Source organism: Astyanax mexicanus, chromosome 23 (assembly GCF_023375975.1).
Source record: "Astyanax mexicanus isolate ESR-SI-001 chromosome 23, AstMex3_surface, whole genome shotgun sequence".
Classification (NCBI taxonomy): domain Eukaryota; kingdom Metazoa; phylum Chordata; class Actinopteri; order Characiformes; family Acestrorhamphidae; genus Astyanax; species Astyanax mexicanus.
Window position 1 is genome coordinate 16,374,801 of NC_064430.1, and position 16,030 is coordinate 16,390,830.

Genomic DNA, 16,030 nt, shown 5'->3' on the forward strand with positions numbered 1-16,030 from the left:
GCCATAGCTCAAGTGGAAAATGGTAAGTGAAGCAGTGATGAGTTCGAGCTAATTAGATTTTCCTTAAGTGGTTTGGACCATTGCAATTTATTCTTTACAACAAAGCCATACAGCTGCCGTTCATCCACATGGGAAAATGTGCCTTAACTATGTCGAATTAGCAGAATGGCTTAAATCCTTCTCTGCTTTGCTTCCTCCATTCGCGTGTGACCTAGCTCCCTCTATATATTTTTTTCTGGTAGTCGACAGTCAGTCGTGGAGAGTGAGCACTCTGTGAGCACTCTGTGAGCGCTCTCTGACTTGCCTTATTTTTATGGGCTGTTGCTCTAATTTTCATAGCAACAGAGATGATTGAGACAATGGTGGGTGAAGCTTTTGATCCTCGGTGGAACTGGATTCTCCCTCTGGTCACTGAAACCACAGCAGGCTCAGAGAAGGTTCAGTGAACTGTTCTTTGTGCTATAACAAACAGTAAAAGTGCTAGTGGAATGCAGCAGAATTATTGGCTTCTATCATCTTCTTTTCTTTTGTCTTTCCCTCTCTCTCTCTCACTCTTTCTCTCTCGTTTTCTCTATCTCTCTTAGTAGAGCTTATGTACACTGTAGCACTGCTGAGCTGTTGAAAAGACATGTGCTTTTCTGAATTCAAAAATAAACAAAAGGGAAATTTACTCACCAGCAAAGTGTGTTTTTAAAAATAAATGGCGTAATTTCACAGCTTCACCTCTGTTGGGTGGCACAACAGTCTAACTGCCCCATATACAGTGACCTTTCACATGTTGTCACCTTACAGCCACAACCTCAAATGTATTTTATTAAGGTTTTTAGAGGTAGATCAACACAAAGTATTACAAAACTGTGAAGTGGAAGAAAAAAGATACATGTTTTTTTTAATTCTCATCAAATAAAAATTACTATTCAGTTTCATTTACTCTGAAACCCCTCATATAGTCTCATATAGTCTCAGTATAAATATAAACACCTGTTCTGTGAAGGCCTCAGTGGGTCGTTAGAGAACACTAATGAACAAACAGCATCATGAAGACCAAGGAACTCACCAGACAGTTCAGATATAAAGTTGTGAAGAAGTCATCGCCTACAAGGTGATGACAGAACAGCTCCTTCCTACCTGCACTCACTTCTGAAGGCTTATGCCACCTCCCGGCCGCTGGGCTCCTCCAATGAACGTCGCCTCGCTTTACCAAACAAACACTCACACAAAGCAATCCAGACTGTTCTCCAATGGTGGAACAAACTACCTTCCACTACCAGATCAGGAGAATCTCTCACTATCTTTAATAAACTCCTGAAGACAGAGCTCTTCAAAGAGCACTTACTCTCCTAACACCTCTAACACACTAACTAATTCTAACCCCATTTCCTTCTTCCCCTCCTTCACTTCTCTATCCCCTTTGACATCCTTTAAGCCCTATCTAAAAATGTTTTACCTTTAACTTCTATTACTTTTGTACTTGACTATTGTAAGTCGCTTTGGACAAAAGCGTCTGCCAAATGTAATGTAATGTAATGTAAAAAAGTGTAAAACAGGGTTAGGTTATAAAAACATATTCCAAGCTTTGGGCATCACACAGAGCACTGTTCAATCCATCATAAAATAATAGAAAACGTATTCTACAACTGCAAATCTAAAAAGACATGGCTGTCCACCCAAACTGACAGATCAAGGAAGGAAAGCACTGGTCAGAGAAGCAGACAAGAGGCACATGGCCACTCTGGAGGAGACAAGAGACAAGAGTGGCAAGAATAAAACTCTTGTTGAAAGAAAGATATAAGACACCAAAGTAGAACTTTTGCCTAAATGCAAAGTGCTATGAGTGGTGGAAAAGTAAAACTGCTAATTACACTGAACACATCAATCCCACTGTGAAACATGGTGGTGGAAGCATCATGCTGTGATAATGCTTTTCGTCTCTAGAGACTGGTCAGAGTTGACAAAGTGAAAGGTGACTCTACCAACTATTGATGTAGGGGGACTGAATACTTCTGCCTGTCACACTTTTTTATTTTTTATTTGATTACAACAAAAAAAAGTATCATTTTTATTCCAGTTATAAAATGGTGTTATAGCATAGTGTGTCATAACACAGTATCTATGTAGAATTAAGTATAATAAATGTCGTATCTCTTCTTCTTGTCTCTCCTCTTTTTTCTTTCTTTCTTTCTTTTCCTCTCTCTCTCTCTTAGCAGAGCTCATGTACACAGTAGAGCTGGCCGGTGGACTGGGTGCCATTCTGCTGCTGCTGATTTTCCTGGTCACGCTATACAAGTGCTACAGGATTGAGCTCATGCTCTTTTATAGGAACCACTTTGGCAGTGAAGACGTGGACGGCGGTAAGAGCAGATTGATTCATAACCTTCCTCTACCATGCTTTTATTGTTTCTGCTACATACATTTCATAAAATTGGGAAGCAATTTTGAAGCAGCAAGCCATCATGGCTTCAGGATTTTATGAAATGTCCTGAAATCGCAAGCACATAATTGTGCAGAGGGCGTGTATTCTGTTGTAATTCTACACACTCGATATTAGGACGAGAGAAATAAGGAAGACAAGGAGAAGAGAAGAGAGAGAAAGGTTGAAACGAGCTAATGTTAGATTAAGTTACTGTTATTTTCCCACTATAGGACGCACTGGATTATATGGTGCATTTTATGCGACACTAGTAACTAGTACACTGAAAAAAATTATGAGTAAAATTTACTTAAAAAAAGTTTCGCAACTTTCTGCATTTGCTTTTTTTAAGGTAATTTAATTTCAGATAAATTTGAAAAGTTTCAGTTTCAAGACTTAATTGTACATAAAGTAAATAAGTGAACTGAACTTCACTCAATCCTTTCTTTTAGTAACCTTTACTTAATTTCTGCACACAAAATTACCTAATTACAATTACTTCATTCATACAATATTACTCAAATAATTTATGATAAATAAAATGTTTATTTAAAACACACATATTACACTGTCTAGTTTTACTAAACTGTTTAATGTTTAGTTTTAGTACACTGTTTTAGTATACTAAAAAGTATGTGTTACATGCCATCCATGTGTTGAGATAGTGAGACTTGGTTTGTTTACAAAATATTTTTTTTAATTATCTAAATATTTGAATGTTTGTTTTAACTAAAAAAATTTAATTTCAGGAATTATAATATATTATGTTTCATAAATTATTTAAGTAATATTGTATAAATTAAGTCATTGTAATTAGGTAATATTTTATGCAGAAATTAAGTAAAGGTTAATAAAAGAAAGGATTGATAAAGCAAAAATTAATTAAGTAAAGTTTATAAAAAAAAATTACTGAAGTTCAGTTCACTTATTTACTTTATGTAACATTTATGTCTTAAAACCGAGTTGAAGTTACTAAAATTATCTGAAATTAAATATACCTAAAAAAAGCAAATGCAAAAAGTTGCGAAACTTTTTAAAGTAAATTTTACTCATCATTTACTTCAGTGTAGTAGGAACAGGGATGTTGCCATATTTTCCCTCTAAATTCCGCAGAGACCTATAAAGCTAAATTAAGTAATCAAAACTGTAATTCCCCCCCAAAAAAGTCAAACGAGTGCTGGATGTTAATCTACACAGATTCAGATCTACTGAATACTGTTTATTTGGGTGAGTAAAGCGCTTCTGTTTATTTACAGTAAGCTTAGATTTCTTTATTTCCACTAAAAAAGGAATGCTGCTGCATTATCGTCTAACCCAAGCCGTGGTTTGCGCTAATAAATGCTACCTGACAGCGCTACACTAAGGAACCCTGAGTGTTAGCCGGGGTTAGCAGCAGGATACAGGCTGATAATACTCACCTCTGAATGGTGAAGGAGCTAGTTCTTAGCATGGTTAGGGGATAATGCTAATACTGCTCCAGTCTCGATGCTAAAGAGAAACTTCTCTAAAAGCCCTGTATAACACTGTGCTTCAGCAGAGTGGCTTTACTGCTTCTTACAACCTGACTGGTAAAATTCATACATAAAGCACACAGGATTATGAGGCGCTTTCTCTGCAATCACTTTATATAACTGGGGGAAGGAACCCTGTCTTTGTAACTGATCCAGGCATTGGAATGATTTATGCATTGTTTATTGGCCAGAGCACTATAGATATGCTGTGCTTCTTCACTTTATTTATTTATTTATTTATTTATTTTTTTGTACTTTACAGAACTGTTTTATAACCAGAGTAGTGCATTCTAGGCCGGGTGTTATCATGAATAACATCACATCTGGGATAATCTATGCAGACCAAGTCACAGGTGTTCCATTAAGATGCATATGCAATTTATGATAGCATGCTAACACTCACAGACCCGTTCACGTTGGATTCGTCTCAGATGTATGTGAGATTAATAGTTATAGACACAGAAATACACATAAATATTTCCCGGGTTTCTTTCAGCCTCAACTAGGTGAAGTGTGCAGCAATGTTCACAAAAAATAAATAAATGAAAGCTTGGACCAGTTCGTAAAAAAGATCAAGATAAATTCACCTTATTTAGACAAAGATATTGGTGTCTTCATATAAGAAGAAGCATATGAACTTGTATAATCATATTATTATTATTGTGCTGTAATAACATTTTTGGTAGAATGCCAGCATCTCCTGTTTTTTTTTTTTTGTGGGGGGGACTAATTATCTTGCTTTTCAAAGTAAAACATTTACAATGCAAATATTTAAAAATATGTATTGAAGACTTAACATTTTCCCAGCAGACAAACCAACATAGCACAGCACATTAACCTCAGTAGTGCTATTCTAATCACGCATTTATCTAGCATCTAGCTGTGCTATTCTAGTCACATACACATATTCTAGTCACATAGATACCTCAGCAGTCTCAGCAGTGCAATTTAGCCACATTTACCTCAGTAGTGCTATTCTAATCGTGAATTTGTTTCAGCTGTAGTATTTAAGTTCCAGTTCAAAGTTTTATTCCTCACAAACATAAATACAAAAGAACAACTAGCAGTAAAATACATTGTTGACTACAAGACTTTGTTGACTGTGTTATATCAAGTCCAAAGTCCAAAGTCAGTGCAGTGTTTTCCCTTTATGCTTCCCTCTGCTGACAACTTTTATGGAGATGCGGATTTCATTTTCCAGCAGGACTTGGCACACTGCCCACACTGCCAAAAGTACCAATTGGTCTTATATAATATTCTAATTTTCTGAGATACTGATTCTTGGGTTTTCATGGCTGTAAGACATAATCAGTAGCCATTAACAATAAAATAAAATAAACACTTATAAAAGATCACTCTGTGTGTTTAATACATCTATATAATATATGAGTCTCACATTTTGAATTGAATTACTGAAATAAAGTAACTTTTCAATGGTATTCAAAATTTTTTAAATGAACCTGCATGTATTTACTCATACTGTGATGCATTTTGTTTTCATAGATAAAACAACATATATTGTGGATAGTGTCAGTGCGTAAAATAAAAAAAAAAACACAATGCAACTGCACATTTAATTCTAAACAGTATAATTAATCGTATTTAATTGTATTTAATCTGTCATTGATTGACGCACTTGATTGACTACATGATAAATACTGTGTATCATGTTGAAAATCTTTAAATCTTTAAATGTTGTGATTTCGTCTTGAACGTTTCACCGTCTCACCCATCCCCTAGCCCCTGCTGAATTGTGATCATAAGCCCAAGGTACAACAGAATAACAGCCATAATTTACACTGCCTGCTTTAATTATTAACACTTTATTGCTGAAATCTTTAGCACCCTGACCCGCAGGTCCTTCAGCATGAGCTCGGAGGAACAGATACATTCCAGCCCCTCTGCTCTGTTTACTTCCTCCAGTCCGAGCAGCAGTTTATTTGATGAATGGTGTTCAGTGGTGCGCCCACCTCACCTTGACATTCCATTAAACAAATTGAATGGCCCATGACTGCGGGTCAGGACTACATGGACTTAATATTTCACCTCTTGTAACAGATTTAATATTTTCTCTGCGGGCTTTGGAAATTGGCAGGCCCCCTCTTTTCTTTATTTTTTTAAGATGAGATAAAGCTGAGATAAAGAAAGAAACGTTTTCTCTTCCGCCTAATAATGAAATAACGTGTTCGGCTCGCTCAGTGTCTAGATCAAAGTGCGGGATGTCAAAGCGTTTGTGGATCAAAAGAAATTAAAACTTTTCTGAAGTGGGTGTCAGTTGAAGGTTATTTTGTAATTTCCTCAAAGAAAGAAAAAGAAAGAGAAAGAGAAAGAACTGTTGGCAGGCGGCTGATCTGCCGGCGAATACATTAGAGGCAGAGGGAAAGAAAGACAGAAAGAAGGATGACAGAAGGAAGGAAGGGAAAAGACTGAGAGAAATATTAGTCAGCAGGCAGGGGCCACTGCGCATAGAAGTGTCAGTAGGTCAGAAAGCCCCTCTCGTGCTCTTTCTTCCTTCCTTCTTTTTTTTTTTTCTTTTTCTCTTTTTTTGCTCTTAGGCCTTGCATGCTTTCTTTTGAAGCACTTTGATGACCGGCATTCTGGACGTTTCTATGAAAGTCATTACTGCGGGAGCCGGGATGGGGTCCCAGCTCGGGGGCCTGAGCATAATAGATGGCTCTAAGACAGATAGAGGTGGGGGAAAAAGCCGGATAGGGATGGAGGGGAGTTAACACCAGTGCCTTGAACTTAATTCCAAACAGCGATTGTCTCCTTTAATTGTGCCACTCCGGTAAGCTCAGGGGAGAGGGAAACAGATTTTCAATTTGCTCTCAGTTTAAGGGGATCAGTTTCAATAAGCCAGCAGGCCTTGCCCACAGTTCCCCAAAGAGCTGCACACATCCCAGAAACACGGAGGTGATTATTCCTCTCCCACTTCTCCTGCACACATTTAGCCCAGCCTCTCCCGTGCACACAACACAATGCCACAAGACTGCATGTAACTTTTAATAACATTATCAGGCTAGAATGATCTTTATTAGATCTGTGTTGACGCGTGCGCTAGCTTGCTTTCAGTTCGTACAGTACCACTGCATTGCATAGTGCTCTGTTAACAAAAGGAGAGCAGATGAGGCAGTGATATGCATAGGGATATGTGTGCATATGACATTTGATATGGATTGCACTGGATTTCATTTAACGCACTAAATGACTAAAAAACATTTGGGTGATGTCGATCAGCACAAGGCGCCTGTGAGCTGATGTATCGGAACCGTGCAGCGCCGGTTCGAATCCCGTTCATGTAGCTTGCCATCAGTTGCCGGAGCCCTAAGAGAGCACAATTGGCCTTGCTCTCTCTGGGTGGGTAGATGGCTCAAAAGCAGAGTTCACACTGGACCAAACATACCGAAGCCGTGAAGAAAGTGCCCAGTGTGAAAAAGCCCCAAGCATGAGTACCGAGCCTGTGTTAAAATCTACTCAACTCTGAAAAGCATGCAGTTGCCTGTAACTGTGCCAGCTATGATTTATAGAATTACAGTGTTTATTTCCTTTTTTATCCTGTTGAGACATTTTCTCTGGTTCTCTGGCACAAATTCTGCACTGTTCTGAGATGAAATGCACACAGTGGAATACAATTCCGTTAAGCTGATTGCACTGTAAGTGCAATTCTGACACAAATTCAGTGTTTGGTTTTTAAAAAAAATATTTTGGCACATATTCATGCCATGATAATGTAGAAAAACAATGCATTTTGTGGTTTACATTTTAAAAAAATTTATCCACTGTAGTGTTTGCTTTTAAATTTGCCACTAATTCTTCTACATAGATTTTGTCCCCAGTTGCTTCCAATGACTGTTATAATATCACTGACAGTTGGCTGTGGAATATTTTTTAGTAGTGTTGAAGAGAAAATTTCACAATTGGACTTGTTGCACAGGTGCTGCATCCTAACACTTCATCATACTGGAGTTCTCTGAGCTCTTAATGTTTTTAGCATCAGTCTGGGTTAAGCATGACTATATGTTTGGTTTTATTAAACACCTGTGGCCATGAAAGTAATTGGAGCCTGAGTTCAATACATTTTGAATGGGTGAGCGAATACTTGTGGCAATATATTGCAGTCCTAGTGATGAACTAAACTAATTAATATGCATCAAAAGCTCTGGAGTTTGTTTTATAATTTAAATTCAGATCCTCAGAGTCTGAGGTTTGTTCACTAAAGATTGAAACAAGAGTGTTTTTTTTTTTTATATTTCATAAAAAAGACATTGTTTTCAAAGAGAACCGAGCAGAAGTGTGCCAGCCAGGACCCACAGGACCTCACTTCCTTTTGAAGTGGTTTGAGGCCTGAGACTGAGAATGCCAGAGCGTGCTGGATAGTGTCCATACCGCCGCCTCAAACGCCCTTTTATTCTGGTTCGTTTCTGTTTGTTAAATCGCAACAATGCGGAGTACAGGAGCATCAATCTCCGCGCATTTAATTAATCTTCTTCCTGAATAGTATGCAAAGATCTGTTTAGAAAAGAAAGGACCTGATGTGGGGTAAAAAACAGATGCTGCAGCATTGTGAACGTTGATATATTTTCCGAATCACCTGCTCGGAAAAGATTAATGGAATAGTTCACTGAAAAATGCTAACAGAGCTAATAATGAAGAGCACGACTAGGGACCGCTTTGCAAAAACAGCTTGATCCCATTTGCATAGTACAAGCCTACTCCAACATGCCTGCAATTATTATTAACAACAGTAGAATGTTTTTTTTTTTTTTTAGAAAGGGTATAGCTTTATTAACCTGACATTTACATCCACAGCTACACTCTGAGGTAACCTGTGACTGGAGCCTCATTTATAAAATATTATATATGTTATACACATCTCATATGGAAAGGGTCATACATGTAGCATGAACATCGTATGAACATATGCATGGATTAATGCCAGTTTCTTGGCATATGAACTTTTCATACTGGCACCACCACTACCACCAGAATTCCTGTAGATGTCATGTCTCTAATTAGCTTTGCCAAAACAATGCTTTGCAAAAAGTTTACAAAAACACAAGCAACTAAAACCTATTAATAATTTATAAATATGATTGATATGCATTTTCATGTGCATTATATACAGTACATAAACAAGTAGTTCAATATAGGCCTGGTTTATTTTGTCAAAATGTTTTCTATTGCCTATTATAGATAAATATAGATATATATTATAGACATATATCTTTGAGATGCTAAGTCATCATTTTGAGATGCTAAGACATCATTTTGAGATGCTAAGACATCATTTTAAGATATCTCATTATTTTGTAATAGTGTCTCATTACTTTAAGATGCTAAGTCATCATTTTAAGATACTAAGTCATAATGTTTAGATGCTATGTTATCATTTTAAGATTCATATCATTGTTTTAAGATGCTTATACATAATTTTAGGATATACTGTCTCATTACTTGCTAAGTCACCATTTTGAAATACTAAGTCATGGTTTTAAGATAATTTCTCATTACTTTGTGACGAGATTACTTTTGGATCTTTTAAGAAGTGAGGATTGGCTTCTACATTTGGTTGAATTTAGCTTTTAGTTTTTTAGTGTTCTTTATTCTATTTTCAGCTTTTTTTCTTTACTTCCATTACTTTAGCATAATAAGTAAAATAACATTTTACTTTAAAAACATAATCATTTTTAATATAATATATGTTCAATGAGGCTTTAAAGGTCACGGGAAAGTAGGAATGTGAAGGTGAATGTGAACAAATAGAACATGAATAAATAGAATTCCAAGAATTCTAGTAAAAAGGTAGCAGATGCGCAGATGCTGCTCTGGTGGGCATCTTTTGCTGTGACCGTGGTGCACCGCCCCCTCTGTGCTAACCACTGTTCAGACATGCAGCCCGCAGTTCCACAGCAGAGTGCATAAATATCCCACATCATATTCATCACTGGTTCACAAGTTCAGCCTGGTGTCTGTAGGCGTGATGGGCGTGGATGCGTCAGAGCTGCAGGCCGGCGTGGCGAGTGTGAGTGTGTGTGTGTGTGTGTGTGTGTGTGGGTAGCTGAGGGGTAGAGGTGCTGCTTGTGTGTTCAGAGAGCTGGTGATCTCAGCTCCTTCGCAGCTCAGTGATGGAGGGAGGCCTGGCGGGAAGGCAAAATTGATTATTCCTCCTTCGAATTTCAGCCCTCTCTTGCTCATCCGATCTTTATGTTTTTTTTTGTCATTTATAGTTTATATTTTTCTCTTTTGTTCACTTTCGCTCTCACGTTGTTTGCCTCTCTCTCCTTCACAGCAGAGTGATTCACTTCTCCTTAAAATAGGGTAGAGAAACCAGTAGGGTATAATTTTTCTCTACCACTGAAATTTTACTTACATAAAAAAAGTGTAAAACAGCAAGAGTGTAATACAAATAAGTACACTAAAACTATTATTTAATAGTTACTGAAATGTATATTGACTTGCTTAGGAATTGCTTAGGAATGCCTACTCCTGTGTAAGTTGTGATGTGCTATCTAGTGAGTGAGTGAATGAGGTTGACCACTGGCCAGATAGATGGATCATTTAATTTCTGAATGTTTGTAGACGAAGTGTCACCCCAGCTGACAATTTTTGTTTAGTAGAAGGTTTTCTGAATGTTTCATAACGTTTTTAGAACTGCTCTGGTTCGTGAACCTTATTTTGAACTGGTTTGCCGCATTTCCACCAAAAAGTGGAAATGTAAATGTATGATTATACCACAGTTAGTTCCGACCCTGCAATGTGATTGACTGAGAGTCATACTATGAGTGCCATTATTAGCTAGTAATGAACTAACTCTAACCAAAGCTTTTCATGTATTACTCCGCCACATATAGCAACAATGCAGCGCTTACAAATTAAATACAAACCAAATCTGATTATACACCACTGGGGGACGCTGGATCCCATGGGCACAGTGAATAAACGCCATGTCTCCAATAGGCACAGGCAAAGACGCGGTCCCACAAATAATTAAGCCCAGTGATTTGAAAATATGCATTAATACACACATCATCAGCCACCAATATCAGGTTAAGAGTTGTTTTTATTAAAATAAAGGCTTAACCCCTTAACGCCTGTTGTTGCAAATATGCGACTAACCGTTTGATTCAATCAACCTGCCAAGATAGCGCCTGCATTCCCCCAATGCCTGTTAGTGCATATTCGCCACGGACCTAGGAACCTTTGACAATTTACAATTCAAATGAATCTAGAATTCAAATTAATGAAATGTTTCCTGTAATATTTGTGTATATTGTGTTGGTGACAGTAATTGGTGTTATTTATTATTGAATGTCTGCTGTTGGGTGCATAAATAAAACATTGATTTTTCACTGTTATATTACTCTGTTATTGTTATCTTAGTATGGACCATTATGTCTGCTGTAGCAAATTTGCAACATACCAAATTTACCCCAAATAGACCATATTGCCTGTTGTTGCAAATTTGCAACATACCAAAATTTCTATTTATTTTTGTGCAAAAGTGAAATTAATAATCTCAACAATATTTACTATCTACTTAAAGGTAAAACACACATGAAACATTTTTTCATATACAGCTACATTAATTCAGGCGTTAAGGGGTTAATATAGTGTATTTTAGGCTGAATGTAAGGTGGCTGAAATAGGGGACCCTTGTAATTCTGCAGGTCTTGCCGCTGGGGGGCGCAGAAGTAAACAAAACTTTAATTTCTTTCAAAGTCAAACAAGCACTGACTTTACGCACAAGACTTTAATCTACACATATTTCTCTCCTGAAAACCGTTTATTTGGGTGAGTAAAGGTCTTATGTTTATTTACAGTAAGCTTAGATTTCCACAATTTTGAATGAAATGGCAGAAAAGTTATAGCACTTTCTTTGTGTATTATTGCTTGATTATAATAGCACTGCTGAGGTACATTTATGATTAGAATAGAACACTTTTTTGAGCCTAGCTACACAATCCCATTTAACACTACCATTTTAAATAGTCACTCTGCAGTTCTGCGCTCTAAAAGCAAGTACTGTTTTTCCACTGAGATGAAAGGTCATACTGTCTCACTTTCAACTGATCTATTGATATCTTGGCCTATGGAGCTGTGAGGACACTGGAAGTCAGTAGAAGTCAATGCTATGCGCTTCTGCCGATGGAGTGACCAGTGAGTTCTCAAAGAGGATGGTGAGATTGTGGTGAAGACCTGTAGTTCCTGGGATGAACAGTAGGTCAGTCTTGCTGCGGTTGAGTTATTATTTCACCCAGAGAGCGAGAACGAAAGCATAGAGTGAGAAAAGAAGAGGACCAAGCACTGAGCCTTGTGGAACTCCAGTGGATAGCATGCAAGGAACAGATGTTGCCCCACACCATGTTACCTGGAAAAAGCAATCCTCTAGCTACAAGCTACAAACCACTGCCGATGGCCAGTTTCTTAAAATGACCCTTACAGTCTCGCAAAATGTTAGATAATATGTCAAAAAACATCTATTTTCTTTCACTTTCATTTAATTTCTTTTTTTTTCCGTTGGAACTCCTTCGCAGAACCACCCACTCGCACTGCACAGCACATAAACTCCTTTCAACTCACACGGGAAGCGTTTGTTCTGCTGCCGTGAACACAAGGCCAAACCCCTACCTTTTAAACATGACCCCTAACTTCATAACTATGCCTAACCCCAAGCTCAATCCCATCATAACCCACCGTACAGAAGCAATCAGTCTACCCGGTCGGGGAAAGTGGAAATACGGGCGCTAAAAAAGGCAGATATATTGAGGCAGAGATAAAGACGTGTTGAAATGGAGAAGGAGTGTTTCGGGAAGAGGGACAACGGCTAGGAAACGAGTAAAGAGTGATAGAAGAGTGAAAGAGAGTGATGGTTCTGTCTGTAGCCTGAAATGAGCCATTACGGCAGCATATGGGGTGCACCTGCCCCGTGCCGTATGCCTGTGTGCTTCTATGCTGCTGCGCTCCACAGCAATCTGCACCGCTAGGCAAAGAATGGTGCTGCTAAACTCAGGAGGAGAAGCTTGAGAAAAGTTGGAGTTCTCATTTCGAGATATGACAGATTGTGTGTGTGTGTGTGTGTGTGTTTAGTTAGTTTTTTTGTTTTGTTTTTTTACTTTGGCATGTGCAATTGACAGCACCTTCATGTATGCTCATATGGCATGGTTTCCGTCTGGCAGTGACTTGCAAGCAAACTGCAAAAATGGTCGCTTTGTAGCGTGGACAACTCTGTCCAACATCTCTGTGGGTGGGATTTGTACCTTGTGTTAAATAAGAAGTAAAATAACTAACTGCTTTACGTAGCAGTAACTTCGCTACATTAAAAAAAGTAAAACACTTTAGGCTATAAATACACCAAAAAATAAAGCCCTACAAAACTTTAAAAAGATTGAGAAAGTATTAAAAATGTAAATAAAGTGTCAATCTACAAAAAAGTATTAATTTAATAATCTTTTTAATTAATCACGACAATATTCTGTGATTAATTGCAAATGATAATTGTTCTCCTTAAGACGCAAGTTTTTATAGTGGAAGAAGAAGAGAAGATAACATCATTTACAGAATGCCTCACAGCCAATCAAATTGCAGGGTCGCATCTAACTGTGGTATAATGTATGGAAGTGAGGCGTATTCAGGTCAATTTCTGCTGTTTTGCTATCTTGGCAACCGAAAACACAGGTGTGCCACTGACTGATTAGAACCTAGAAAACAGTCAACAGTCAGACGTTTATTGCTATCTTGGTGATGCAGACGCTCCGCAGGCCGTCAATGCGTGTAAACCCCACTCGTTACATACACACGCACAATTATTTGCAAAAGTGCACAGACCCAACATTTACATCAATAATAAACAGAATGCAAAACAAAATAACATTGCTGTTCCTGTAAATGACCTGCTTGCACACCTTCACAGCATGAACGCACAGGTCAGTTTTCTCTGCTGAGAAGCACAGAAGCGCTACCCCTTTAAAATATCAATCTGCCAAAGTCAGAGCTTACCTGGCTCTTAAAGGGAATGACACGTGTCACGCTGATTAGTTTATGGCCTGTTACGCACAAAACAAAAACAAATAGTACATCCCTTTCACGCAATTCAATTTGAACAAGGTGTACTTTTCCTGTCATTACGATAGCAAAGACAGACGGACACACAATTGACAGTCACCTAAAGAACACTAAAATAAGGCCCTGAATGTCGCAAGTGGAGCATGAATAAAATGGCCAAACCATTGATTTAACTCAGATCCATACAGAATGGATCTGTCTGAATATTTGAGTCGGATAATGGCAAAAGTCTACTGTTGTGCCGTTTATAACAAGCTGATTAACTTATTCAGAAAGTGTGTGCAGACTGCCTTCATCCATCTCTGCCTATAAGTGAGCTCAAGGTTTACTTTAATCAGAATGAGAGCTAGAGCAGTGCACTTAAAAGAAGATTGCTCACCCTCCTTTCCTCTCCTTGTTCTCTCTCTCTCTCTCTCTCTCTCTCTCTCTCTCTCTTCGTCATCTCCCGTCAGACGCCTCCTCTCCAGCCGGTGGAAGGTGAGGGATGGGGCTGAATTAGGCTTTTCTGCAAGATAATTATGAGTGGGAGAAAAAAAGAGAGGGAAAGGGTTAGAGAGAGAAGGAGAAAATGAAAATGAAGGGGGTGAGACAGAGGGGAAGTTTGGGACAAAAAGAGTGGGAGTTAAAGGATGGAGAGGGATGAAGGGTCATAGACCCCCCCCGAGAAACTGATGTACTGTGGTTTACATGAGAAACATGTTTACTGTAAAATTTAACCTCCACTAACTATTACTTTGAACAGGATGCTTTCAGATCTACAGTGGCATGCTTCCCTATACATATTTCTTTTGTTTTTGCTTTTTTGTCATACTGATATTTTTTCAACTATGAAATAAACTTTAATATCAGAAAAAGTCAACATGAGTAAATTTAACAAACACTTTTTAAATGATACATTTATTTAAAAGACTATCCAAACCATACAAACTATCTACCCCTGTGTGAAAAAGTGTTTGCCCCCTAAACCTAATAACTTGTTTGTGCCACCCTTGGCGGCAACAACTGCAATCAAGCTTTACTGATAACTAGCAACAAGTCTTTTACATCTCTGTGGAGGAATTTTGGCCCACTCTTCTTTACTGAATTCAATCAGACTTTGACTAGGCTGCTCATTGTCCTGCTGCAGAACCCAAGTACACCTGAGCTTGAGGTCACGAACAGATGGCTGGACATTCTCCTTCAGAATTGTCTGGTAAACAGCAGAATTCCTGGTTCCATCTATTACAGCAAGTCGTCCAGGCCCTGAAGCAGCAATGCAGCCCCAGACCATCACACTACCACCCCCATGTTTTACGTTTACTAGAACTCTCCCATGGAGACCATTTTCACCAGTCTGTTGCTTAATATTAAATCATTAACATTGACCTTAACTGAGGCAGGGAGACCTAAATTCTTTAAATGTTGTTCTGGGTTCTTTTGTGACCTCCTGAATGAGTTGTCCATGCCCTTTTGGAATAATTTTGGTTGGCCAGGCCACTCCTTTTTCACATAGGGCTAGATTGGTTTTGATATTTTTTTCCTTTTCAGTTTGAAAAGAGCTGGTGGGGCTGACTTCACACGTATCAGATGAAGCATGTGCTGGTCTTCAACCTTCTAATGTTAGGAACATTACTTGTGATAGAGGGAGAGTTTAAATGAATTGGGTAATGAACCTCCTAAATTGGGGAGAAAATGGGGTACATTTTTTAAAAGAAATTGGGGTAGATAAAGAGAGGAAGGAATGTGAGGTAGGGGCGAGGGGAATAAAGAGGATGTAGGGAAGAGTCAGAGAGACAGTAGTGATCTGTTTTGTAATGAGCTCTCCTGAGGGAGCATTAGTGTCTTGTGTTCTCTCTCCCTGAAGAGCTTAGGAGCTGAAGAGCTGTTGTATCCTTCTTCAGCTTAATTTGGCATTCCCTGCTTTGTCTACTTAGTCTGTTCAAGAGAGAGAGAGAGAGAGAGAAATTGTGTGTGTTTGTGTGTGTGTTTGTGTAGGACACAACTGATACTTTAGTTGATCAGTGAAATAGGTATTGATTGATACAGATTCTGTTTTTGCAGGTTATTG

General features: G+C 38.3%; 1 protein-coding gene across 5 annotated transcripts in view; it reads left to right on the forward strand.

Annotated features, from left to right (window-relative positions):
- The window catches only part of il1rapl1b (interleukin 1 receptor accessory protein-like 1b), a 614,338-nt gene that overhangs the window by 583,776 nt on the left and 14,532 nt on the right, over positions 1–16,030 (forward strand). For 3 of the 5 annotated variants that reach the window (XM_049471050.1, XM_022668225.2, XM_022668228.2), the window contains one exon: positions 2,205–2,351. In XM_049471050.1, the coding sequence (XP_049327007.1) occupies positions 2,205–2,351 (147 nt within the window). The remainder of the gene's footprint in view (positions 1–2,204; positions 2,352–16,030) is intronic. The other 2 variants (XM_022668227.2, XM_022668230.2) reach the window with 1 other exon arrangement.